At 34.2% G+C, this 26,338-nt stretch overlaps 4 protein-coding genes and 1 pseudogene across 4 annotated transcripts; 2 read left to right on the top strand and 3 right to left on the bottom strand.

Annotated features, from left to right (window-relative positions):
• Positions 1-3: 3 nt before the first annotated feature.
• On the bottom strand, positions 4-2,901 carry LOC111290536 (tubulin beta-1 chain-like). The gene is made up of 3 exons (XM_022881884.2): positions 2,414-2,901; positions 2,074-2,343; positions 4-878 (listed from the first exon to the last, which is right to left on the bottom strand). The coding sequence occupies exons 1-3, from the start codon at positions 2,805-2,807 to the stop codon at positions 205-207; spliced, it is 1,338 nt and encodes a 445-aa protein (XP_022737619.1). The 5' UTR covers positions 2,808-2,901; the 3' UTR covers positions 4-204.
• Positions 2,902-5,252: 2,351 nt separating this feature from the next.
• LOC111290651 (actin-depolymerizing factor 1-like) lies at positions 5,253-6,466 on the top strand. Its single transcript, XM_022882055.2, has 2 exons — positions 5,253-5,801; positions 5,902-6,466. The coding sequence occupies exons 1-2, from the start codon at positions 5,455-5,457 to the stop codon at positions 6,050-6,052; spliced, it is 498 nt and encodes a 165-aa protein (XP_022737790.2). The 5' UTR covers positions 5,253-5,454; the 3' UTR covers positions 6,053-6,466.
• Positions 6,467-7,348: 882 nt separating this feature from the next.
• On the top strand, positions 7,349-10,104 carry LOC111290080 (RNA-binding NOB1-like protein; annotated as a pseudogene).
• Positions 10,105-10,346: 242 nt separating this feature from the next.
• Positions 10,347-15,101, bottom strand: LOC111290837 (putative LRR receptor-like serine/threonine-protein kinase At1g63430). The gene is made up of 13 exons (XM_022882330.2): positions 14,788-15,101; positions 14,424-14,562; positions 14,235-14,306; positions 13,991-14,134; positions 13,745-13,894; positions 13,147-13,263; positions 12,997-13,061; positions 12,386-12,634; positions 12,082-12,287; positions 11,820-11,952; positions 11,574-11,731; positions 11,076-11,291; positions 10,347-10,963 (listed from the first exon to the last, which is right to left on the bottom strand). Exons 1-13 carry the CDS (start codon positions 14,870-14,872, stop codon positions 10,718-10,720), a joined length of 1,980 nt encoding a protein of 659 aa, XP_022738065.2. The 5' UTR covers positions 14,873-15,101; the 3' UTR covers positions 10,347-10,717.
• Positions 15,102-21,954: 6,853 nt separating this feature from the next.
• LOC111291047 (uncharacterized) lies at positions 21,955-25,543 on the bottom strand. The gene is made up of 6 exons (XM_022882594.2): positions 25,003-25,543; positions 24,283-24,845; positions 23,276-23,468; positions 23,081-23,145; positions 22,780-22,990; positions 21,955-22,508 (listed from the first exon to the last, which is right to left on the bottom strand). Exons 1-6 carry the CDS (start codon positions 25,150-25,152, stop codon positions 22,140-22,142), a joined length of 1,551 nt encoding a protein of 516 aa, XP_022738329.2. The 5' UTR covers positions 25,153-25,543; the 3' UTR covers positions 21,955-22,139.
• Between the last annotated feature and the right edge of the window lie 795 nt (positions 25,544-26,338).

The raw sequence follows: 26,338 nt of genomic DNA, 5'->3' as shown, positions 1-26,338 counted from the left end.
TGTAATACAACCAAGTACTCTGTAAATTGCGAGACTGTAAAGAGTTGAGAAAAATTTAACAGTAAAGTGATCAAATCACCGGAATGAGAAAATGCCAGATTGCATCAACAGATTCCACATGCACAAAAATCCTCCAAAGCACAACAAAAACATCCAAATATACGACAAGCTACAGGAAAAGGGGGCTAACATATTCCATCTCTTTTAAGCCTCTTCCCCGTATTCCTCCTCTTCCTCGTACTCCTCAACATCTGCAGATGCATCCTGGTATTGCTGGTACTCGGAGACCAAATCGTTCATGTTACTCTCAGCTTCTGTGAACTCCATCTCATCCATCCCCTCTCCAGTGTACCAATGCAAGAAAGCCTTCCTGCGGAACATGGCAGTGAATTGCTCACTGACCCTCCTGAACATCTCTTGGATTGAAGTAGAGTTCCCAATAAATGTGGATGCAATCTTCAAACCATTAGGAGGGATGTCACAAACAGTGGACTTCACATTGTTTGGAATCCATTCAACAAAGTACGACGAGTTCTTGTTCTGCACATTGATCATCTGCTCATCAACCTCTTTTGTGCTCATCTTACCACGAAACACAGCCGATGCTGTCAGGTATCGACCATGCCGAGGATCTGCAGCACACATCATGTTCTTGGCATCCCACATTTGCTGAGTAAGTTCAGGGACAGTGAGGGCTCTGTACTGCTGGGAACCACGAGATGTCAGAGGTGCAAATCCCACCATGAAGAAATGTAGCCGGGGGAATGGGATAAGGTTTACAGCAAGCTTGCGGAGGTCAGAGTTAAGCTGACCAGGGAAGCGAAGGCAGCATGTAACACCACTCATAGTGGCAGAAATTAGATGGTTAAGATCTCCAACTGAACATCAAGTATTGCAAGTTAGTTTCTATACACAGGCATTGAGTACCGACAAATTAGTTGCATCAAATTGAAAACCCCAAAAATTTTTTTTTGGTTATTTTAGAAATCCAAAAGCTAAGTTCTCTGCTTTATACACACATGTCAAATAGAAAGCCCCATTTGGTTAAGTGCATGATTGTAGCAAAGCATACCACAATCTATCCACCATAATCTGTCTAAATTATCTGGCGAAAGCCTATGAAAGTGAGATCCATGTGAAATCACCACTCTGTTCAGGTAAATGGATAACTCTTGCATCAATGAAAACAGTACTTATTATCCAGCAGCTCACTAAAATCTTAGTATGGATGAAAAACTTATCATAAACTAATCATAGTGATCGTCACTGGTTAGTGAACCATGTGCCAACCCTACAATATATTTTACTTGTAAGTACCATATTCTTATTATATAATTAAAAATTACCTAGACATTCTGAAATGCCAAAACCAAAATCTTAGTCTAGTCTCTGCCTTGAGCAAAATGCTCAAGAAAGTGAGAACCATGTGAATACCGACTGTATCTATTCCAAGATTGGATTTGCGCCAATGGAAACCATAAATTTCATACACAATAGAAGGATATGGTGTGCCATTACTCACAGCGACGAGAAAAGAATCTAAGATTCATATGGCTCATGCTACCTCAACTCATCATGGTAAACCGAAAAAAGGGTTCATACTTCACAGTTTTCAACCCTCCCAAAGCAGAACCTAAACGAGAAGGTTAAGGATCTTATATTGAAATAGCAATTTCACACATAACTGACGCAACAAGTTCCGTACGGAGCGACAAACATTGTCACCCCCAAGACCACAATTTCGACTGTCCTAGTTTTGACAAGAAAACTATTGCAGATGCGATAGTAATTCTAGATGGACAAAACTGGATTCATCAAACAAGACATAATTATCAACTAAAACCAAATAACAAACGCACTCACAACAGTAACGCAAATATCCTCTACCAATAGTAATAAACAGTCTATATAATTATGTCACGCCAAAATAATACTAGATTAAATACCTTAAAATAAAACAAATTTTAGTAATTATCTCATTTCTCACCAACCAAACAAACTCAAAAGGTCAAAATTTAACAGAACAACAAATCAACAGAAACTTCATTTGTAAGAAAACCAAAATTGACTTACAACTCGGAGTGGTGAGCTTAAGGGTACGGAAGCATATATCATATAAAGCTTCATTATCAAGAACCATACACTCATCCGCATTTTCCACAAGCTGATGAACAGAAAGTGTTGCATTATAAGGCTCAACAACAGTATCTGAAACCTTGGGAGATGGGAACACTGAAAATGTAAGCATCATTCGGTCCGGGTACTCCTCCCTTATCTTAGATATCAACAACGTTCCCATTCCGGAACCCGTTCCTCCTCCCAAGGAATGGCATACCTGAAACCCTGTAACCAAACAGCCCCAATTTAAGACTAACCAAAGTTAAGTAACCAGTAAATTAACAAAAAAAAAAACCTTGCAAGCAATCACAGTTCTCGGCTTCTTTTCTGACGACGTCGAGAACGGAATCGATAAGCTCGGCTCCTTCGGTGTAATGTCCCTTAGCCCAGTTGTTTCCGGCTCCGGATTGTCCGAAAACGAAGTTATCGGGACGGAAAATTTGTCCGTACGGACCGGATCTTACACTATCCATAGTACCGGGTTCTAGATCCATTAAGACGGCGCGGGGAACAAATCGGCCACAACTGGCTTCGTTATAGTAGACGTTGATGCGCTCCAGCTGGATCTCCGAGTCGCCGTGGTATAGACCCGTTGAGTCGATGCCGTGTTCGGCGCAGACGACTTCCCAGAACTTGGCTCCTATTTGATTGCCACATTGGCCACCTTGGATGTGGAGGATTTCTCTCATTTTCTCGTTAAAGTGATGGAAGTTTGCAGAGGAAAATATAATTTAGAATATAGGAGGACTGAGAGAAGACTGTACCTTTTTTGGGGGTGGGGGGAATTGGGTTGAGTGGGGTTTTTATAGAGGAGTTAACGGTTTCCGTTAGTTGGCGGCAGATGGAGGTGGGGTTAAGGGTCGGTTACTGATGGACGTTTCGTTTTAGTGGGAAATTGAATTTTTGAATTTGGGATTTGGTTCAGTGTTGGTGAGTATAAACTATTAAAATTATTGGTGCTGGCCTTACCAGATGATGCTTTAATTTATGTGGTTAAATGGGCCGAGGCCCACCCAGAGTGAAAAAAATTTTCTTTGTTGATTGATTATTAACTTAAGAAATTATTTCAAATAAAATTTTAAATTTTAGAAGTATATTTAAAAAGTTAATTTATATTTTTAGAATATATTAAAAAATATGTGTTAATATTTTAATATTGTTTGTAAAATTAAAAAATTACATAAATAGTATATAAAAAATAAAAGTTTATAGTTAATGTATTATAAATTAAATGATGCTAATTCATTAATGAAAATTTTTTAAAATAAATTTAAGTTTTTGTGTATTTATTTTAAGAATTAGTAAAATTTTTTGTTTGATCATCAATGAAGTATTATCATCTAATTCGCTATAATATATAAAATTTATAAACTGATAATATATCAAATATAAATTCAAAGAATAAACAATATCATTTAATGGTTTTTAGTAGCACCAATACTTGCTAAGATTAAAAATAAAATTATTTTTGAGTTTTGTCAATTTTTTTCAAATGACAAAAGTGATAAAAATCCAAATTTTGAAACAAAAAAAAAATCATATTTTAACGCATAAAAAGACATTAATTATGACGTTTTAGAGTATAAATATTAGATAATTTTGGTTTTTTCATATTGTTTTTCCTTTTAGAAATATAACACACCACTTATTATGGTTTTTTCATATTGGAGATTTGATTATTTCAACCTTTTTATAAAACATGAAACCCCAAGTTATAAAATATTCTTTTACACATTCAATTGTGTGCATCTTTTTCATGCCATATGAGCTTTGAGTCCGATTCTTTCATGGCTGCATGAATGAGTGGGCACATGCTGATGCTGGGGTGGGGGTTATTGTGCAAGTGAAGCTATATGATCAATATGGTTTTCATCCCATTTGATGGCAGATTCGGAGTGGAGAATCGATCCTTCACTTGTTTTGCTATGGAAACTTGCATTTTACTCTCTCAATCCTTTGCTGACAAAGGTGGAGGATTGAAAGGGTTACTATTATTTGTCAAAGCCGATAAAGGGATTGACAACTGGAAGAGAGATTCAAAGGTTTTTCATCATGTGATCGCAGAAATGTATGGTGATCTTCCTGATTCGTAAGAAGCCTTGGGTACAAAGCAAACTATATATCCAAACCTCTTTTGCATAATGGGAAGACTTGATCTTATGGATCATTCCAAAAACTTTCAATGATTATGCTTGTCAACTCAATTTTGTCTTCAAATATTGTATCCGGTTGCTTCAAACTCAATCCGCCAATAATTGCCTAGAAGAAGATGCTCACCAATTATATACTATCATTGAATTGAATTGCCTCTTAAAATATGATTTGATAATCAACACTATTGTAGGATATTTATTTTTCCTCTCGTATTTTACTTTAAAAATATTTATTTAAAATTTAATTTGATTGATTCATACGATCATCCTTAAAGTATTTATAAAAACATTTTAAAATCATTTTAAGGTAAAAGAAAGCACCTAAACATTTGGTTCAATCTTTTACATGAATAGAAAACTTCTGTGGTACTAAAACAGTTTGGATATATCACAAGTAACAGAAGCATGGGAAGTAAATTGTGGACATAACCAGATCCAAGCATACACTAAAATCCCAAAATCATCAATTTTCTCCTCCAAATTATCTCGTTCTTTAAAACCAAATTTTCACCTCTCATAACCCCTAAAAACAAGGATCTCTTTTCTCTTTTTACTCTCCGCAACCATCATTCACCCTCTTGCACCCTCCTTTCCCTTTCACTGCTTCACATCTCACAAAGGCCTCCCTCTCTGTCCCATTAAATGGTATCTTTTCTTTCCCTTTTCTTTTTGAATCAGATTCCTTAAATAAATTATGATAATTAGTTGCTTTAACCACTTTTTAATTAGACATCATGAATTCAAACAGGCTTATAGTCATAATTTTTGTAGCTAAGTGTCTGTTTCTTTGATAGACATGACATATCTAATTGGGTTCATTGGATTAAATAAAGCATTGATGATTGAACAATTCAAGCTACCAAATGGTTTGGAAGATGTTATTAATCTTGTCTCTTGATTCTTACCTGGCTGTTATAAAACTGTCCATCCCCCAGGGGCAGATCCAAATTTAAAAGAAAATTTTCTTCTGGACACCCTCGATATTTTTGATACCGCTTAAACGATAAAATTGATAAACATGTCAACAGTATTTTATATATGTTAGAAGTGGATATATCTGAAAAAATATTGTGGGTTTACACTTCAGGTCCTCCAAGGGATAGAGGGCAAAAGAAGCCTAACAATATTGGCTTATATTTCATTTCTCTGATCTTTTTTACTTTTGGTACCGACAAAATATTTCATGAAAGATCAATTATCAGCTAGTCATATAATTACATTTTTCCTAGTACTGTTATTGAATGTTCTGTCCTTGATGGGGCAAGCGAATTCGGCATCCGGAATGGCTGTGAACGATGAATGTAAAATGAGGTTCTTGGAGCTAAAAGCAAAGCGAAGCTTCAGGTTCATTGTTTTCAAAATAGAAGAAAAGATTCAACAAGTCGTGGTTGATAAGCTAGGTGAACCCAGCGGCAGCTATGAAGACTTGAGTGCCAGTTTGCCTTCTAACGAGTGCCGTTATACCGTCTATGATTTTGATTTCACTACTGATGAAAACTGCCAGAAGAGCAAAATTTTCTTCATTTCATGGTACCAATATCGTTTTTTTTAAACACAAACATGTACTTATTTTACATAATATCCAACCGTAATCATACATGTTTTTAATAACTTTATATTTTGGTTAAAGGTCTCCTGACACATCGAGGGTGAAGAGCAAAATGTTGTATGCCAGCTCCAAGAATAGATTCAGAAGAGAGCTGGATGGTGTTCGAGTTGAATTGCAAGCAACTGATCCGAGTGAAATGAGCTTTGAAATTATCAAAGGGCGAGCCCTGTAAACGGCTGGCTAGCTTATATATATAACCTTGGATCAGTGAACTAATCTTTTCACTTCTTAAAACCATGCTTTGGGGGCCTTGAATATTTTTCAGTTGCCATAATCATCAATTTATTAGTAGTTCAGAACTGAAGTAATATTGAACTATACACTGCTACCAATTCTCTAAACTGAGAAAAAATGTTGGCAGTCATGTCAGGAAAGTGGGTCGGCTGAGGTAGTTGAAACAGATTCTTCAGGTTGAGAAGAACTAGGTTTGGTTTTCATTATAATTATAAAGAGATGTTGTTGAAAGGTTGAATTAAGAGTAGGGATCACCATTTTTATATCTCATTTTTCAATATTTTTCTCTACCCCTTGAGGTGATATTGCGTAATTGTTTTTTGTTTGAAGAAATTGGATCCTTCGTTCTTTCTTTTTGCTCATCTCATGTATCTTCTCTCTTTATGCTTAGTGGAATTTTAATTCAGAGTGCTGCAAAATGCATTTTAATATTTTCTCTTTACATCTCTTTTTTTTTTTTTTTAATTTTTTTAAGTGAAATTACTTAATCATCTTTTATTTTTCACATAAATTTTCAAAAATAGATTTTCAAAAAATCTATAATCAAAAATAAATTTTTGAAATGTCATATAATTTTTTAGATAAATCTTTTTGAAAAATTAAATTTCTGGAAAGGTTTATGGTTTTTTGAAAATTTATTTTTGAAAAATTATAAAATTTTATAAAATTATGAGAAAGATAATTAATTAAATTTATTTACAAAAAAAATAAAAATAAAAAATATTTGAGATGTGAAGAGAAAAAATAAGAGTGTATTTAACAGCACTCTTAATCAATTACTTATAGCAAAATTTGTCTTTTTAATCCTTTTTCCTTGTCTCAACCAATCAGTTTTCTAGGTTGGCTTAGTATTACCTGTAAGAACGATGAGAGATTAAAAAATGCAAGATTTATTATAAGATTATTCTAATTGCAATGAAAATATCTCATTCAGTCTCAATTAGGATTTGAATTTTTACGAAAGTATTTCAAAAATAAAATTTACAAATATATTTCAATTTCCGTTCTTTTTAAATGTATAATATTTTGCTTAGAAAAATTGACTTTTTTTTATATATTTAAGGCTCCCTTTGCTTTTAATTTTCATTACTGTTTGTTTTTTTGCTTCTTAAAAAGTTGTTACAAGGCAAAAGGAAAATCGTAATTGGTTAAAAACAAACAAATGATTAAAATGTAACATGGATTCTTACATCATTGTTAATTGAATGTTTTATTTGAACTTTTAACTATCAAATTTGCGAGGGCAACTGGTGACTTGCAGACTCTTTCGGATGTTGATCTCAAACTGAATGCCCTGACACATACATTGGAGTCTCAAATTCATGGAACTAATCATCTTAGGGATGTTCCTCCCCCTGTTCATGTTGTTAATGTAAAGAGGCCGCCGGAAAGGGACTTGCCTGGATGGGGTTCTAATGTTGCTAATTTGGAAGAGTGGGAAGCTTTGGAAAAAGAAGCTGGTGATGGATCCAATTCTAACTCGAGAATTCTTCCCTTGAAAGACTTAAATATGAACATTGTCCCTTCAGATAACTGTTTGGAAGATGGCTTGGTGGAAATGAAGGGTGAAACAAATTCTGAGAATCAAGAGGATGTTGAACCAGGTTTTAGGAGGCCTAGGTGATATTTACCCCAGAAGAAAGAGGCAAAAATAGAAGGGGAAAAGATGGTGGCTGATAGGATTGATGCATCTCAGGGATAGTTTGATGAAAACAGTGATGATTGGCAACTGGCTGTAAGTCGAAGTACTCATAGGAGATATCTTAGCAGGAAAGCTAGGCGGGAATACTATGAGACATTAGTGGAGAAAGATTGTCAGGAAGATATGGAGAAAAGTATGGATAAGAACAATCTTGAGGACACAGGTGGTCCTGATGAGCTGTTGCAACAAAACTGAGGAAGCTCATTCTGGAAATGGGATTTCTGAGGAGGCTGAGCGAGCAGAAGAAAATAAAGGTGATGAAGATCTTTCTTCAATCCTAAAACAAATGAGGCTGGAAGAAGATTCACTGAGGACTCTTCAAGATGCAAAACAAATAGAGACCACAGTGGAGGAAGCTGTGACAGATGACAATGTGAACCTTGCTGTTGCAGGAGATAATGTGGATCTGGTCAATGAAGAATTAGACCAGTTGGAGATATCAAGTCAGACCAATGAAACTGTTGATTCATCATATGCAGATGATCTTAGCTGTGAGCAAAGCTGGATGTTGAGATCCTTATCAGAGTCCAGTGTAGCTTGTGTTACTGGTGACTTTGCCATGCAAAATGTTCTTCTGCTGATGGGTTTACGATTACTAGCAACTGGAGGAATGCAGATTCGGCAACTGCAAAGGTATATAATTAAGACATATATCAGCAATCTTGATTGTCAGTTACCTCTTCAAATTTCAACCATCATTTGAATTTATTAAAGCCTTTTTCTCTTAAAACCTTGGTGATTAATGACGTATCAAAATTAAGTGATTCATACGCTTGTCTTTGATTTATCTCTATGTAGATGGATATTGAAATGTCATGCCTGCTATACTGTGACTGCTGAAATTGGAAGAATTTTCTGTCCCAAGTGCGGAAATGGAGGAACTTTACGTAGGGTAGCTGTTGCTGTTGGTGAGAATGGAATTGTTTTGGCATCCCATCGTCGAAGAATTACTTTGCATGGTACAAAGGTAAGTTCATTTACACGAGCAACTTGATACAGGATTTTTACTTTCTTCCCTTTTTAGTAGTTGTTTTCTTTTTCATTTCAATACTTAATTTTTTTTTCTTTTATGTATGTTAGCTATATATATTTCAAGTATGACTTTTTATAATTTTTCATAAGATAATAACATACAATATACAAAATATACATTAAAACAAATTTTCTATGTTGCATAAAATTATTTTAGTTTGGCCCCCCTAACTTGAAATCCAGACTGTGTCGCTGAATATGATATGCTTTAGAGTGAATATTAATGTATGACTTCAATGCTGTATGCAGTTTTCACTGCCTTTACCCTAAGGAGGAAGGGATGCCATAACCAAAAACCTCATTTTGTGTGAAGATCAACTTTCCCAAAAGTTCCTTTATCCCAAAACAAAAAAGAAAGTAAATAAACAGGTTTGTATGGCCACTCATTTTTTGCTTTAATAAATCTTTGGTGATTTTCAATTTGTTTCTGCACCTATGTATTTGTTGCATGTGTTTTTCCAGGTTTCTTTTCTTGTTACTGTTACTCTCTAAACTAAATTCATTCTTTTAATTTGAAGCTGAGGGATGTGTTCTATTTCATATAGGGGGATGATGAACTCTTCATGGCTGGGGACACCTTTACTCACCATACTGATAAGAGAGGACCTTTTCAGCCTCCCATAAGAAAAGCATTAGCGGTATTTAGTGGAAAGAGGAATCCAAATGACAATCATTACTCCCGATCTAAGAGCAAACTTCATAGGATTTTTTTTTTTAATTTATATCTTAACTCGAGAATTAGATAACAAAAGCGAGTTTTTTGATATCCACCAGTTCCTTTGCGCATATGCTTTGTTTCACTCAGATGTAATGATTTTTCAACTAGTGTGCTATGTATTTTTTGCCTTGAAATAAGCTCAATTTTGGAGAGAGATTTTATTCTAACTACATTTGAAATTATCAATGTTTCTATATTTCATGTATTGGCAACTGCATTTAAAGTTCTTTCATTTGCGTAAATTTCTAGATTGGAAATGTATCAAAGCACTAGTAGGTTGAGTTTTGCAGCCATGTGCCTGATGGAAAAAGACCTTCATTCCCGAGCAGGTTGATCTAGGATAAATTGAGCCATTTGTAGCCTGAAATTTCTTGCTAAAACCATCGCATTGCTTTTACTTACCGCAGGGTTTTATTTGCATCGATCATTGGCTTTGCGTGGTAGGGAATTTAGGAAATGTCTAATCCCTAAAGCTGTATTGATAAATCTTGATCATGAGATGAGAGAACTTCCGCGTCATCATTTTCATCTTTCTTGACCAAACGAGGTTTATCTGCAACAAAGAGAACATCAAGTGCGGCAGCACATTTTCAACCCTTTTGTCCTGTCCAGCTCAACATAGAGCACACTTTGCCTGGTAAAAACTTCAATTAAATGATATCTTAAATTTGATTAAATCATTAATAACAGCTAAACAGATTCCTTTTAATTCCATTTGACAGAAAAATGAATGTCTCAAAATATTTTGTTCTAATACTTTAAGCTGAAAAGGAGAAAGACTGACAACTGAACAGAATAGGCCACGACAGTTCTATTAGGGTATTAGCTGTAATAATTTTCTAAGATTACAAGAAGCAAGCTCCCAATAATGTATAAAGCAGACGACCAATAATTTCATTGTGGACGTTGAGACAACATAAACATAATTTACATACATAGTGAAACTGGTTGTACATGACCCAAGGAAAAAGAGCTAGTCAGCTATTCTATGATTTCAGAAAATTTTTTGAACATCCAATGGTATAAAATGCAAGTGGATTTTCAGTATAGATGAAGCCAAATGCAGCATTTACAAAGACCAAAAAGATTGAATAGAAGAAAAAGGGTAAAACTGTATGTATTTGATGTACAGTGTGTTAGCTTCAACTCATTCACGAGGAAAGAGCAAGTTCAGCCCATGCCAAAGAAGATGACTTGAGCTCAACGGATACCGATGTGTCAATTCTGCTCTCCAACATGAGGCTTACTTCCTGCATGGATGGCCGTTTAGAAAAGTCTGGATTGATGCAAAGGCTTATAACTTCACAGATAACTTTGAGGTCATCATAGCTGAAATGTTTTAGCTCTGGGTCCACAATGTAAGACATTACTTCTGGTAATTCAAGATAGTCCTTGGCCTGTAATGCATGGAGCAACTTAAGTGTTCTGGATATCAAGCTAAGCATGTTTGTTTACAAGAGTACAACACAACATTTCCTTGAAAAATAGGCATTCAGAAAGGTTGCTTACCCAATCTACCAAGCTCCCTCTGTACTTGCAGAATGGAGGCCTCCCACTAATAATCTCCAGCAGAAGTATGCCAAAGGCATGAATATTTCCCTGGATATCCAGATGACGTTTCTCCACAGAATTAGGAAGTAGACATATGGCACCATTGTTGCCGATAGAGCCAGAGTTCTTTTCTGATCTAGCAAGAATGGTCTTCCAACTTTCAAAATCAACCAACTGCATCACCAGATAATGTCTAAATCAGAAGGTTCTCAGCTAAATTTCAAAATTGCAGCCACCCAGGCAAAATTTCTCAAGTTTATGATTCAACCCTCAAGATACCAGGACTGACCCCATTATTCATAACCCCCATTATTTTGGGCACAACAATAGAATTTTATCACGCTGCAGTATACTTTTGTTTTATATAAGGTAGAAATGACCATAACTCAAGTATCCCCTGATCATGAAGAAAATATTAGATGCTCATACATGCAAGGGCAAGAAGTGAGGAGATACCTTGGGGGAAAAATCCTCTGTAAGATACACAGCACTAGAGTTTAACTCTGATATAGTGAATGGTGGCTCAAGATCTGTATGAAGATAATTGAGTCCTCGAGCAATGCCAAGAATAATTCTCATACGCCTCGTCCAAGATAATTGGGATCCTTCTCCATCTGCATTAATTGATTACTCAGGTAAAAGCTAACAAAAAAGGGTTATCAATGTATACAAGAGCAAGCAAGAGAGAGTGAGTATGCTTACAATGCAAATGCTCATATAGCGTTCCATTTGATGCATATTGAAAAACAAGCATCCTTGTAAATGGAGTGCTCTCTCTACAGTAACCTAGTAATTTCCCCATATTCTCATGATTCAATCTTGCCAAATCTGCCACCTGAATAGCAATTTAACAGAAAACTTAGAACCAGATTATTCCAAGTTGTTAATTCTTACATTTTAAAGCTGCTTCACATCTTTCAACAAATTAATCTTTTCGTCAAACTGTTAATCTAATAACAAGTACCTCTCTCTGGAAATAGAGCTCAAGATAGCCTGTCCACTGCTCCTCTTTAATGCAGAGGGATATCACAGCAATTTCAGGCCCACCCTTCATGGTGCCTTTGTAGACCAAACTGTCTGGAGAGGAACCAATAATGTTGCTGAAGTCTTCACAAGCTACTTCAAGCTCTGATCTGCTGTATTTAGTCACGTCCTTCAACAACTCAGAATCTGAACAAAATCACAATGTTGATTGATGTTACTTCAAAGAATACACCAATAAAGTTAATTTGAGGAGCATTAGTTAATGCAATATGTAGCAAACTAACCAATGTATACTGCCACATGTTCCTTCTCGCTCCCTGATTTCTTCCAAGGTATTATGATTGCAGACTTCTTGTTGCATCTTTGTAAAGCAGTGAGGAAGGCAACAAGAAAGAGAGATCCCAACAGGATGCCTGTCACTATTTCAAGAACTAAAAGCCAAGCAGGTTTTGGTGTTTTCTGATGCTTAACAATGTCTGCAGCAGGCCAATGCTTAGGGCTGTGTGGTTGGTGTCTTCTGGATGGCATTGCACCTAAGAAAGGAATATTATCACTGTCAACTGTGTAATCATGAATATATATAATACTTTTTTGATGAAAGTGTAATGATAAATATTGAATTATTTTAATGCTCATAAGACCATCAGCTAGCATTGGTAAGTGTAATAAGAAAATACGTTCATGAAATTTCAAGTTACACATGCAACTTAACGATTATATTAAATTCAATTATGGAAGGCAGGTGCTTAAATTTTGGTCCAACAATTAGATTAGGACCAAATGAAGCATGTGCACTTCAAGATGTCATCCCAAAAATCACTTGGACTTAGCTGACATATATTTTTCTTCAAATATTCATCCACACCAGCCAAAGGGAAGATTATGTAATACGTACTGCATTGTGTGGTGGGACGCTGTTTAACATCTTTGACCTGAAGGCAGTTCCCTTGAAAGCTTGTGCTGCATTGACAATATGAGAAAACATGAGCCAACTGGGATAGAAAGAAGACAGCATGGATCTATAACACAGGGAAATAAAGTTTACCTCGGAAGATATTCCAAACACTTAGGTATGCTTCCAACCAAAAAATTGTAGGAGAAATCTACCACCTTTAACTGAGACAAGCGACAAAGTCCAGTTAAGTTTGAACGTGAGGCATACCTGAAGTGAAAAGAATTATTAGAGATCAACTTTAAAATACTAACATGATTTAACCTCAGGGCTAAATTTCTAGAGAAGAAGCCTGCAATATTTTCAACTTCTATGATCTCATACCAAGATATTTTACTCCCAAATAAAATACCAGCTTTATGGGTTAAAAAAAGGTTATTCATCCTCTGCACGTAAGTATAGTCAACTCTCATGCATTACGGGGTAGCAACTGCTACCAGCTTGTTTGTTGACTATCCCCTTTCCATCATAATCATCGTATCCAAGACAGCATTCAAACTAAATTTGCTATCAGATGAAGCTTAAAACTTACAAATATATTACTGTTTTCTACCAGCATTGTATGTATAGAAACTAGAGGTATTCATTAAGAAGATATACAGGGCATATTTCCTAATGAGAAGTTCGTCAAATAGATTTGTTCTCCAGAGCTTAATAGAATTTAATTCCATTGTCACAATATTCTACTTACATTCCATGTATCTGAGCTGTAAAAGCTGAATTGCTATCAGCAGGAACAGTTCCTTGAAGTTTATTTCTATCAAGGCGAAGTTCCTGAAGATATTTTAAATTGCCAAACTCAGCAGGCAAGCTCCCGGTCAACCCATTTGACTGAAGGTTTCTGTGATAACAAAAGAAAGCAAAATAAGAAAAAAGGCATAAATAACAAAAAAAAAAAATCACTTCCTCAATTCAGGAAACAAAGAGTTTGGGTTACATCTTCATCACACTGGTTAAATTCCCTAGCTCTGAAGGAATAGGACCCATCAGTTGATTCATCCCCAAATCCAAAACTTTGAGGAATTTCAACATGCCCAGTTCTTTAGGTATTATCCCTATTAAATTGTTCTCCCGTAAAGTTCTACAAAACACATGAAACCATGCGTCAACTGTTGCATGCTAAGAGGATAAAAGTTGAACCAAGACCATCATTTTGAACAATTAAGAATACGAGAACATACAGTTCTTGCAAGTAGGTAATTTGGCCCATTTCCGGTGCAAGAAATCCCTTCAAAGATGAACCAGATATGTTTCTGCAACACATGGAGAGACATGACTACTCTGTAAATGCATCAATTTTGCAGATATCTACCATTTAATGGAATGAAAACTGATTAGAGAACTCGGAAAAGTTGTTGGATCATGCTTACATCTTTATAACATGTTGTCTCTCCACATTACAAATAATCCCAGACCACTCACATGGATCAGCATCTAAAGCATTCCAGTTTGACAAAACCAGATGCGGGTCTTCATATATAGCTTCCTTAAATGTTGTAAGAGCCCAAACTGCACAAAACCAAAGTTCCCAACTCAGTAAGAAACATTGATACTATTGAAACTAGAATTATAAGTATCCGCTAAATCAAGAGCATAAATCTAAAACAACTGAACTAAAACACCATGTAACACGATTGCTAGTTTAAAGCCCTTGTCCCTACCCACATTTTCCCAGAAACCAATCAAGATCTGCAAAAAAGACCAAAAAGGTAAAGACAAAAAAAGGCTCATTACCTTCATTAGTAGGGAAAGAAACACAATTCACAAAAGATACTCCATAGGCAAGAAACCGAAGCAAGAAATAAATGTATGATCTCATTTTTTTCCCCTGTAATTTTCTACTCTCTTTTATCACCCGCAAATAGAATTCATCAACCCAAAAATGAAGAAGATAGAGAGTAAAAAAAAAAAAGAAAGAAAGAAAGAAAGAAGCCAACTAAGGCGCAGATATGGGGTTTATCTAGAGACTGAAACTAAGGCAAAGTGCAAAGCTTTGGTACACTAATCTGCTGAAATGGGGTTCCTTTGTAATTGTCAACTGAAAGTACAAAAATGAAAGAAAGCAAAAACAAAAATAATATGAAGAGATAAAGTTGCTAGTAATACAAAACTACTGGGTTTAAATCCAAGTTTTTGCAATTACCCAATAAAGCAAATCACTTGCAAAAACCCAAAAAAAAAAAAAAAGAGTAGAGAAAACAAAGAAGTAAAAAAATTATGAAGCCTAGAGTAAAAAAGACAAAGATTGTTTTTTTTCTTTTTGGTTTAGTAGTGAAAATAGGGAAATGGAGATAACAGAGAACGTTGTTTTTCTATCCTTGTTTAATTACAAGTGAAATGGCAGTTTTGTAAATTAATTTATTCTTTGGGGACTTTTTTATAATTAGGTTTTACTAATTTCGTTACTGCCAGTGAATTACTGCTAATGATTGCATTGAGAGGGGCAAAATTGATTTGAGTGTATAAATATCGTGAGATAATGATCTTAAATCTCGGTAAGGGTCTTCTAATGTGTATGCTGCAGCAGTTTAAAACCGTGGGCAACAACCCAAATCACCGTTGACACTTCTTGAATAGACGTGCCAGTTTTGACAAATTACGTGGAGTATTTTGAGCCGTTTGATTTTATGTTTGTATAATCTCATGATGTACCTTGGTAATATTTGTCGTCCCCAATTGGAATTGGAAAAATGTACATGACAAAATATACAATTTTATAAGGTATATAATTATCAGATAAAGTATGATTATCGAATATATATTATAAAATATTAGATATATTAGAAAGTTTATAAGGTTGGGTTAGATTTATAAAGTTTGTTTGTGAGAGTGGAAAATATTTTATTAAGATATTATAAAATTAAAAAATTTAATGGATTGAATTTTATTTTTTTTAACAAAAGAAGCCAAAAATAAAGAATGAAAGTGCTTTGAAGAAGAATTAAACTTTTATAAATTACGGTGTTTAAACTTTTTATTTTATTTTTTATTTATGTATATTGTGCTTAAATTATATATTTTATATTTATTTGTCACTTACATTTATTAAAATTTAATTTTGAAATAATTTAAAATTAATCCAATCCATCTTCCTCTTAAATTATTTATCTACATTTGAGTTTACACAAATTAAAACTTAAATTAAGAAATTTTGATTAATTTTTTATCGTTTAAGGTAATCCTCTTGAACTGACAAATTAATCAAATAATTACATTGAAATATTAAAATGTTAAATTCTAGGACAAACTCTTCTCTTTTTATCAAGCAAATTTCAAATTGGGAATCTATTATTAATTTATTTGCATTATACAATATGTTACCAAAATCTTTGTGGAAAAAGTGTTTTTATAAATAAATACAAATACAAAATACAAAATCTCCCACGTTAGGCTTCGTGCTTTTATTAAATCCCCCGGCCATCTGTGACAATGGATAATGATTAAGCAAAAGCAAAGGCCCAAGGGCCCCTCCGGAAATTGCGCCAGCGATCATGTGCATGTGCGCGTGGCGTTCCTAGCCCAACAACAAAATCACCTCACTCCTAACTATCATCTCACGGTATGATACTACTTTTATTTATCGTCAAGAATTAATATCACGATATCTTAAACGTCTAGGAAGCAAAGACAGCTGTGATTACAAATCAAGGTTGACTAGTTGAGACTCAAAATAACGCGGTCTGCCTTCTTACCCCAAAGACTAAAATGCCCTTGAGTTTTGGACAAAAGCATCAGTGTTGAAAAATCTTTTATCTCTAGTATCTAGTTACTTGTAATTAGGAAAAAAAAGTTAAGTTTGGTTATATATCAATTGTTAATAAATATATTAGAAAATATGAGATTTTTTTATTTATTAATCAAAGATTTGATTTTTGTAAAAAATATTTTTTTAATTTTTATAGATAATGAAATTATTGTACAATAAAAGAAAGGCAATCAAGGGTTTTATTTACCTAAATTTTGACAAAAACTTCGTATCTAAGTAGCCATCCTTCTGATTTTATTTTTTTTTTTTGGTTTAGTTGAACTTAAAAGCTTCTCTTTTGATAAAGCTTCAAAAGCCAAAACATATCACGGATTTTTACAGTTGTCAGCCATGAGATTCAACAGGCAAGCGATGTAGGCTGTGGAACAAATTCAAAGACACGGACACACAACCACTCCCATCTTAATTTATCTTTAAAAGTAAGAATGAAAAGCAATGACCAAAATCCAACAAGGATTTGTATGAATAAATGATTAAAATATGACCAGAACTAAATAAATGTATATATATGGAATGGAATGGTCTCATGGATTGAGCAAACATAAAAATGATAAATGCACATGATTAAAGTGACACGTTTTGATGTATGTGGACCATTTAAAATTATTAAGTTTAGGAATTTTTTTTTTTAAATTATTATGGAGACCGAAGTTGCCTTTTTCTGGTTTGGCATGGCATGCTTAATCCCTTTTGTATGAATCCAAAAGGGTGAAACAAGACATGGAGGTTGTTTAAGCTTGAAGGGTCCTCACAACAATGCTTCCAAGCTAAAGACTCTAAAAGGTTGAGTAGTTTTAAAGGGAAAGGTGGGGGAAATGGGGGAGCCTCATGATTTTCAATTTCAGATTTCACAGTCATGTGCTGCCCTTTAACCCAGATTTTTTTTTTATCAAAGTAAAAAAAAAGTAAATTTTTTTTTATCAATCAGAATTTGTTTTAAAGAATATATATTTTAAAAATAAAAATTTAAATATAACATATTAATATAAGAGAATATTTTTTTTAAATAGTAAAAAAATAATAAATTCAGATAATTATCTCATTATAAAAAAATCAGCCAAATGTGAAGCATAAGACAAATTCTGTGGAGCCTGGATTGTAGAAACTGATAGAGGTTTTTTATGTTTTGCTTTATTGAATGGAATTGGGGTCCCGCCCTGTTCCTCCCAGGCTTTCTCGCTTGCCAATCAAAATCTCTCAACCTTGCATGTGCTTATACGGCAAGGGCCCTCAATGTTTTTCCATTTACCAAACTTTCGGCATGAATTTATAACGTAAAAACAAGGATAGAAAAGAAAGAGAAAAATGAACGCTTTATTATTATTATTTTTTAAGTACTCTTTGTTAGGTTTCTGCCTTTAATTAGTTTCCCCTAGCAGGCCGGCACCTCATCAGAATTGCACTTTTTTTTTTTTTTTGGTATTATGTGAATGATTCAAGCTCAAGTTAATGGACTTTTCATGCTAACACGTAATCGTGGACTTCTATAGGTCAAGTTGTTAAATACTTGCTACTTTTTTTTTTTCGCCATTTTCCTAAAATTATACTTTTGGTATAGTTAGTGAATTATAACAGTAAATATTGCTATAAATATAAATGATTTTACTAATTAAAATTTTCAAAAAATAATTCATTACGTTAAAATTAATATCTCTGAATCTTATTTAAATTTAAAAAATCAACACATTCGAAAAGTTCGAAAAATAAGTCTTATAAACAAAATAATTATAAATATAATCTCAGATTCTGTTTGAGACTCTTTTAAGAATAAAGAACTTAAATTTACGGATCAAAGCATTTCTATTTCCATTGATGCTTCCGACAATAATAAAGTGGTGCATAATTGAGAAACTCAAAAAGCAGCAAAAAATTTAGATTATTAAGCCTAATCTGTTTTCCACTGGCTTGACACTCTGGGATTAGATAAGCAGTCTGTCTAATCCACTTCACCATCTAAGTGGATTCGAGAGCAAGAACTTTCAAAGTTTGGTTAAACGCTTTAAAAGCAAGACCCCCTCGTGATTTGGTGGGGTTCTTTCTTCTTAGTAAATTTTGGTAGCTACTTGTAAAATTGTTTCCATCAATTTGAATCTTAAAATAATCTTTTGGGTATGGCCTTTTGGCTAAGTTAACGTTTATACAGTTTTTGAATTTGTTGAAATTATAAATAACAAAAAAAAAAGAATTCAAAATTTAATTTAGTTGGTTTATATAATTATTTTAAAAAAAATAGTATTCAACAAATTTAAAATTAAAATTTTAATATTTTTAATATTTTAATTTTTATATCTCGATATCTTTTATAAAAAAAAAAAAGCAAATTAAAATTTTGGATTTAATTATTTTTTTTCATAATCTCTAGCTCAAGTTTGTGTTATAATTGGTTCTTGAATCCATGTTACGCTACGAAATACAAAATCTAGGTATCAAGACTTGTTCATGACTAGGACTGTGATTAGTGGCACTTTGTCCCACCGACACAATTGAGTGTTAGCAAAGAAATTAACATCTAACACTGCCACAAACCTAATGTTACTTTTTTCTAATGATCGTGGACTGATAACCTTATGCATTTGTCAATCCTATAAAAATGAGTTAATGACCTTTTATTACTTCATATGGTGATATGACAACCATTGTCAAGACATGTAAGTCTAAAATTTCGAACCCAAACAATCTTTTATCACATTCACGATGTTCCTGTGATAAAAGAAATGTTAATGTTGCATTGTCAAAAGGTATACCTGGTTTATTCGAAACTAGCATGTTCCCGCTTATTACTATATGGTAATGAAACTAAAAACCCAAGCAAAAGTAAGCAAAATTGAACAAAATCTCTAGGAAAGCAAGATTTTGGTTATGGCTATGGCATCCGACATTTTGTTGGGCATGGTAAATGTTGAGAGGGACTAGGGAGGCTAATTACATTGGGTTATTCTCTAGCTAGGCTGGATTCTATTGTTAATTATTATTGGAGCCTGGAGGATATGCCTATCTACTCTCCCGACTAGTTTATGTAATCTTGTCTTGATTTTAATTGAAGGTCTAGTTCATTTCTGTATCCTCAAAATTAAAAAAAAAAAAAATTTACTTGATTGGGTTAATTCATTTTTTTAAGTAAAATTCAAAATTTTAGTAAAGACTTTTTCTAGTTGAATTCTCAGCTTCAAAAGATTCTGTCCAAATAATTTGGACCAAATTTCTATAAGAACACAAAAATGGGATACGCAAACTGGTCCTAACAGACACGAAACGTAGTCATAAATTTTGTTGTGTTTGAATTTGAGAGTGGCAGCTTTTGTCAGTTCTTCTACCCTTAACGTGGGAGTTAAAAGATTCTCGACTAAAGGTGTAAATGTTTATAAATTATTCAGATTTATTTTAAATAAAATTTGAATTTAATTTAATTATTATTAAATTAAATTTAAATTCAAATAATTTAAAATTAAATATTTTAATATTTATCTTAAATAGTTAAATTTTAATATATATTATTTTAATTAAAATTTATTATTTTATTTTTACATATAGTAATTTGAGTTTAAATTTTAATTTGAATATAAAATCAAATATGAGGATTAAATTTATTTTTATTAAATAAATTTAATTGAATAAATTTAAATAAATAGATTTTTATTTTAAATTAAATTAAAATTTAAAAATTAAAATTTAATTAAATTTAAATCAAATATTTAAATTTATGATTATATCAATTTGATTTGGCTCAATTTTATCATATTTTTCAACAACCGGAGCTTGTCTGATTTTCTAATTTTGAATCTGCTTTACATTCCCATACAAAGACATGGCCAAAGACCAATTATAAATTGATTCACCATAGGAAAACGTAGCGCTAATTGAAATTTGAAACATATAAGAGGGGAGAAAACCAGGCAAAAGCTTAGATTATGGAACATGGACCACAAAGAAAAAATTTTCCCATTTTTTCGTCATTTACAAAAGAAATTCTCAATTACTAGCTTGGTTTGATTTGATAATTGGAGCCCCATTGGAAGAAGGGTCTTTGTTTCATGTTCATTGTAAAACAACGACATTCATCTGTCTGTACCCTGTAGAAATTCCGGGCTTTTGCTTTTCGGTGACAGCAACGAAGCAATAGCCCGGGCCCCTGAGGCCTGGGGATGGGGGGATCATTGCATTCACTTGGGGAGTTTTATTTTTATTATTTTGTCGATTCTGACAGATAACAGATCAATTCGTTGTCTTCCATTCTTGACCCTGAGAAATCCCTTTGATGGCGTGTTTACGCTTTTGGAACAATGCAGTGATGAACTATCAACATCCTATTCCTGGCAGTGGTCCCAAATTCTATTAGGCTTTGTTGAATTGGTGGTGATGAACTAACCACATCCTAATCCAAATGCATTGATGAACTATCAACTGTTCGGCTCTAATTTGGTGAACAAAAGAATCCTTGTGCTTGAATTGCTTTTGAATGTATCCAAGCCAGTCTTATAGGGCAATTTGGGCTTTTACCGGATTGCATCAAAACTTCAAGTAAATACCAATTACCAGATACGTACAGAAACTGATTAATCTGACAATGACCAATGAGGTCTTGATTCGGTGGATTTGGTGACAGAGAGGTATTGGAACCATGAAGTTTCCAATTCAAAATCCTACTTTTCTTTTTGCTGAAATTCACTGATTGTAGAAGCAAAGGTGCTCAAAAGTTTTGAATATTCAATAGTTAAGGCCATAGGTGGGAATTAAACAAAATTAAATTCAGAGTAAGAAAATTGTGATAATGGCTCCTGGATGTGATGCTGAAAACTATTGAAGTTGGCATGAAAATTCAAAAGTTTGTACTAAAAGATAAGAGTAACAGTTGGGAAGTTGGGAGTGGAGCCTTGTAGTTTCCCGGTTGTGGACTTGTGGTCCTCACTTTCTTAATTTTGATGGGCCAATAGCTCCTATCTAGCCTTTGCCTTTTGCCCAAGACCTTTCATTTATCAACTATTCAAGAGGACCGCTTTCCTGCCCTAGAAAAGGCCCCTTTTTAATTGATGGGTTTCGGCTCAGTCTCAGCTTCAATTGACCCTACAAATTCACCCAATGTTACCTCCAATAAAAAAATCCAGAAGTAAATACTCTCTTATATATAGATAAAGAGATTTGCTGTTCCCTTATCCATTTCTCATGAATTAAATTGGAAACAAGAAAGGATACATTTATTAGTTTTGAAATGTGTATGTACTCTCCAATTTGGCCCATGTTTGTCTTAGAATTGGGCATTAACCTAAATAGAGTCGTCTAGATATAGCATGAAGAAACTAAAAAAAAAAGAAAAAAGCATCCACTACTGCTTGTTGAGACTTTCCCAATAACCTTTCTCCCATTTCTTCACTTGCATTATTGAGTTGATTTTTCTCCTAACAAATGCTGCGAGAGCTTTAGGTTCATAAGGAGGAGGGATGGTGCATGGATTTGTGATAGAAGGACCTTTCACCAAGGATTCCATCATGAACTTCTTCTTTCGCCCTTCAAGTCCTTCTGCATGACAGGCCATAACCTCTGAGCACAACTCCACTGCTCCTTCAGGTATTCTTGGCTCAAATTTCAACAATTTACCATACTCATTTAACAAATGGTACATATAATCATAAATGTAGTCCATTTTCAGCTGCTCTTGCATGAAGCTACTGGCTGCTTTTCCAATTTCCTGTGCCTGCCAAATCCATATGAATGTATACCAATGTTTGAAATTAATCTACCATTTCAAACTTTAAGATCAAAATCGTTCTTTCAACTGATGTTATAGCTTCTTTAAGCTCCTACTTCAGTACTTAGAATTCAAAGTTGAACTTTTTTATTCTGATAGTCAGATTTTACCTACGTCTAGGTTTTGGGTTTTCTGTTGTGAAGTTACATTTTCAGGTTGAATTAATGCAAATAATCTAAAAAAAATAAAGACTATAATTTAACATATAGATGGGTACCTTCTTTTTGTGATTGTTGCCCCAATCCACGGCAAACTTAAGGGATTTGCACTTGTCATCGTTCCTTACAGGCCAGTAGTGCTCCACAGGCTGCATGCTTCTCATGAAGAAATCATAGAACTGAGGCTGTACAATCAATGTAACAGAATCACAGGCCAGAATGTATTTCTCACTAACAGACCATGCATACCCTTCAACGTAGATCTTGTACCTACAAAAATCATGAATTTGCTAAACACCCAAACCTACAAATTGATAACTAAAAGTTTACAACAATATTGTTCTGGCTCCAGAATTATACCTATATGTGCATTGATCTGCTATATTCGATTGTTTAAAACCTTGCTGGCCTTCAAGGATCCAATCCTGCAAATTAGGCCTCTTAATTTACAATTGCTTGAATAAAAGATAAAGGGTTTATGCTGAAAATTACATGAACTTTCTCATCACTCTGGTTAATAAAGTTGAGCCAAACAATTAGAGTAGCATTTTCTACCTGGATAAAAAGGCGGGCATTCCAGTCTTGTTGATCAGAGACATTGCACTTAAGAAGGTCCTGCCTGTTGTCAGCCACAAACGGGTTTCCTTTCCAGTAGGCGTATGGTTCCCTGTCTATCCATTTGGTCTGATTATTTCCTTGTTTAATATCTTTCAATATGCTGACCCATGGTTTTATGTTTATCTCAGCCCTAAAAACAAAAAACATGGACCCTTTGGTTACTGAAACAAAATTTTGTCTTCCAAATGGACACCGAACTGTAAACATGAAAATTCCAGTTTTTAGATTACGAATTCTGATAGGCAGATGAGATTTATGAAAATTGGGAGCTTTTATTGCCTTTCAATTCTACAAAATCTATCAAAGTATATGTTGGTAAAATATTTAATTTTTAATTCAAGTGATCAAGATTTAATTTTGACAATCTAAAATATAAAAAAATCCTATAAAATCTGGAAAAAAAATAGTATAGACAAATTCCTTGATGGTAATACAAAAGGTATCCATTTTGTTAATTTTTTAATTAACAAATTAAGGTGTTACTTAAACAAAGCCAAATCAATTGCATAAAATATAGCCGAGAACTTTTTTGTTTAATTTAAACTGAGATGAAAATTTTATTAAGTGTGGTGTTATGATGTATTGAGTGTGTAATTGATGTGTCATGTACAATATGCTGAGTTAGGTATAATAGTGTTAAATTTAAAAGAAAAGGCAGTATCAATCAGGCTCAGCTAAGTGCTAGTTAATTTCGAAAACATTCCGAATAGTGTCTTATCAGATGCCTAAAAATGGTAGGTCACTTGTCATTGAAACAGGGGACCCATTAATCAAAATGCTGCCAAAACTGTAAGGCCAGCCTTTTATACCGTTTGGCTACATCTAAAGCTGACGAGTGTGAATTCTGTATTTCACCATGGATGTAGCAACAAAAATTTCAAACAGAAAACAGGGTAAAATGAACAGCAAAAACGACAGAGACGATTTGTAAAAGAAGGCATTACCATCCCCAGAAGGACCAATCAGGAAAAACCATATCCAGCGTTTCTTTATCTCCACAGTACCGAAATAATGGTGGTGGGCCCGTTGCATTCGGTCCATGGTAGTCGCTTGATTTGATTACCGGCCTATCTTCAGTGTCAAACATGATTTCCAGGTCTGGTAGCCTTCCAGGGTACTTCCTGAGGAGTTGCAGAATGCCCCAGATGGTGAAAACATCTCTTGTCTGAATGGCTTTTCTGTAGTTTTCGACGTAGGCTTTGCCCCCAATGATTATCAGGCGAAATGTTGCTGTTCTATTAGCTCTTTCCACCATGTCCCTGGTGATTCCTGAGCTTTTCCAGGGAAGTAAATCTTCGTGGATCCATCTAAAAAAATCAGGGCAAACAGGGTTGGATGAAGGGTCAAGGTCTTCTGTTTGGAATGTCTTGGGGTAATTTGTTGGACAGGTTTGTGTCTGGTTTTCGCTGGTGCAGATGAGTGGGATTTCAATTTTCTTTATGGGAATTTTCGGCTTTTCTGATGTTATTATGGTCTTGTTTGTTAAATTCTCAATAAAAAACCTAGACTGCAAAAAAAAAAAAAAAAGGGCTCAACTAAACTAAACATGAATTAAAAATTGCACTATCTACCATAAAGATTCTGAAAATTGGTTTTCAGCCAATCCGGCCAATAGAAAGATGTTAGTGCAAGATTCAAGTAATTGTGGGAATTTCAGTACTTACAGTGTCAATCCATAAGGAAGATGTAAAGGCGGCCACCAGAAAAACAGTTAAGACGAGAAGAGTTGCAGTTGTTACAGGTTTTCTTTTCAATGGAGGTCGCCAAAGAGGTATCTCCAAGAAATGTCTAGCCAGCCCAGATCCGTGCAACATGAATTCTTCACTGAATTGCAGCTTTTACATCAGAATCCTTCCATTTATTCTTGTTTCACCAAACTGTTGAAAATTTTTTAAAAAAATGCAGCTTCAATTCTCCGGTTGATAACGCCTGCTTCTCTCACCAATTATTGTTTTTAGTACTACACTATTTTCTTGTTGATGAAGGCAAAGAGAAAGGCAAGTGAACAAGCTCCAAGTAAATTTCTTGAGCAGTAAAGAATGGTGAGATATACGTGGTTAGCTAATGGCCAAAAGAGTTGCGTCAGGAGATAACTTAGAGTCTGAGACCAGAACCCATCTCTCCGTAAAAAGCATTGGTATTTTCTAGGGACGGTCTGAGTAACAGATTGACCGCTACAATCATAATAATTGGCTTCCAGTAGACAATACCAGACGGCAGAAAGTAAACGGGGAGATGTGAAAATTATTGTAAATATTTTTTAAAATTTAAATATAATTTTTATTAAAATTTTAAATTATACTATTGTATTTTTTTATAATTTTTGTACGATGTCATTTTTGTCGAATCTAAAATCACCGTAAATACCTCAAACACTATTTACTAGTATTAATCGTTGCAAATGAAGAAGCTAGGCCTCTTCAAGACATAGTGCATTTGGTTGCCAAAAGGTTGGTCTTGAAGGATAGACGAGGCTAAGGTGGATGAAAGATTAATGCTGTCATGTGTCAACAATTGAAAGACACAGGGTGGCCCAGCTTTTATAATGTAAGAAGGGAGGAAAGGAAATGTCTGCAGGGTCCACAGCAGAGATATAATACAGTCTGATAAATCTCAATAAAATTGCTACGAATAAACATTTCCACTCAGATTAATGCAAAAACACTTCATTCTTCTTCTACTATTTCTCGATTCAGTCTGAAAACTTCTGGAGCTCAATGTATTAAATTAGTGTATTATTTGGCCCCTGACTCCAAAGAGTCGGCAAAAGACAGCAGAATACTTGTTTTATTAGTGCAATCTTGTTAATTCTCTGATTTTTTTTGTTAGGAGTTGAGTGTTTCATGGGGTAACCTAATCTTCCAATCATGACTCCAATTGTTGTCGGTTGGACCGCAAATAAGGTTACAGCTAGCAAAGAGAATTTGTCCAGAAAATGATGATTGAAGTGCTATAAGAAAATGATTTAGGGTACCTGCAGGAGCCAATAAATTAACGAGA

This window comes from Durio zibethinus, chromosome 11, assembly GCF_047325235.1.
Source record: "Durio zibethinus cultivar Kanyao isolate XHJ-2024 chromosome 11, ASM4732523v1, whole genome shotgun sequence".
Lineage (NCBI taxonomy): Eukaryota > Viridiplantae > Streptophyta > Magnoliopsida > Malvales > Malvaceae > Durio > Durio zibethinus.
This window is presented reverse-complemented; position numbering and strand designations above follow the sequence as displayed.

Coding starts and splice junctions, on each gene's coding strand:
- LOC111290837 (XM_022882330.2), bottom strand. CDS start 14,872: ATGAGATCATACATTTATTTCTTGCTTCGGTTTCTTGCCTATGGAGTA. Junction 12,635..12,996: donor GCGTCCCACCACACAATGCA/GTACGTATTACA, acceptor TTCCTTTCTTAG/GTGCAATGCCATCCAGAAGA. Junction 10,964..11,075: donor GAGGGAGCTTGGTAGATTGG/GTAAGCAACCTT, acceptor CATGCATTACAG/GCCAAGGACTATCTTGAATT.
- LOC111290536 (XM_022881884.2), bottom strand. CDS start 2,807: ATGAGAGAAATCCTCCACATCCAAGGTGGCCAATGTGGCAATCAAATA. Junction 2,344..2,413: donor GAACTGTGATTGCTTGCAAG/GTTTTTTTTTTT, acceptor GTTTGGTTACAG/GGTTTCAGGTATGCCATTCC. Junction 879..2,073: donor TAAGCTCACCACTCCGAGTT/GTAAGTCAATTT, acceptor CTTGATGTTCAG/TTGGAGATCTTAACCATCTA.
- LOC111290651 (XM_022882055.2), top strand. CDS start 5,455: ATGAAAGATCAATTATCAGCTAGTCATATAATTACATTTTTCCTAGTA. Junction 5,802..5,901: donor AAAATTTTCTTCATTTCATG/GTACCAATATCG, acceptor TTTTGGTTAAAG/GTCTCCTGACACATCGAGGG.
- LOC111291047 (XM_022882594.2), bottom strand. CDS start 25,152: ATGTTGCACGGATCTGGGCTGGCTAGACATTTCTTGGAGATACCTCTT. Junction 24,846..25,002: donor CTTCCTTATGGATTGACACT/GTAAGTACTGAA, acceptor TTTTTTTTGCAG/TCTAGGTTTTTTATTGAGAA. Junction 23,469..24,282: donor GATTGGTCCTTCTGGGGATG/GTAATGCCTTCT, acceptor TTTTGTTTTTAG/GGCTGAGATAAACATAAAAC.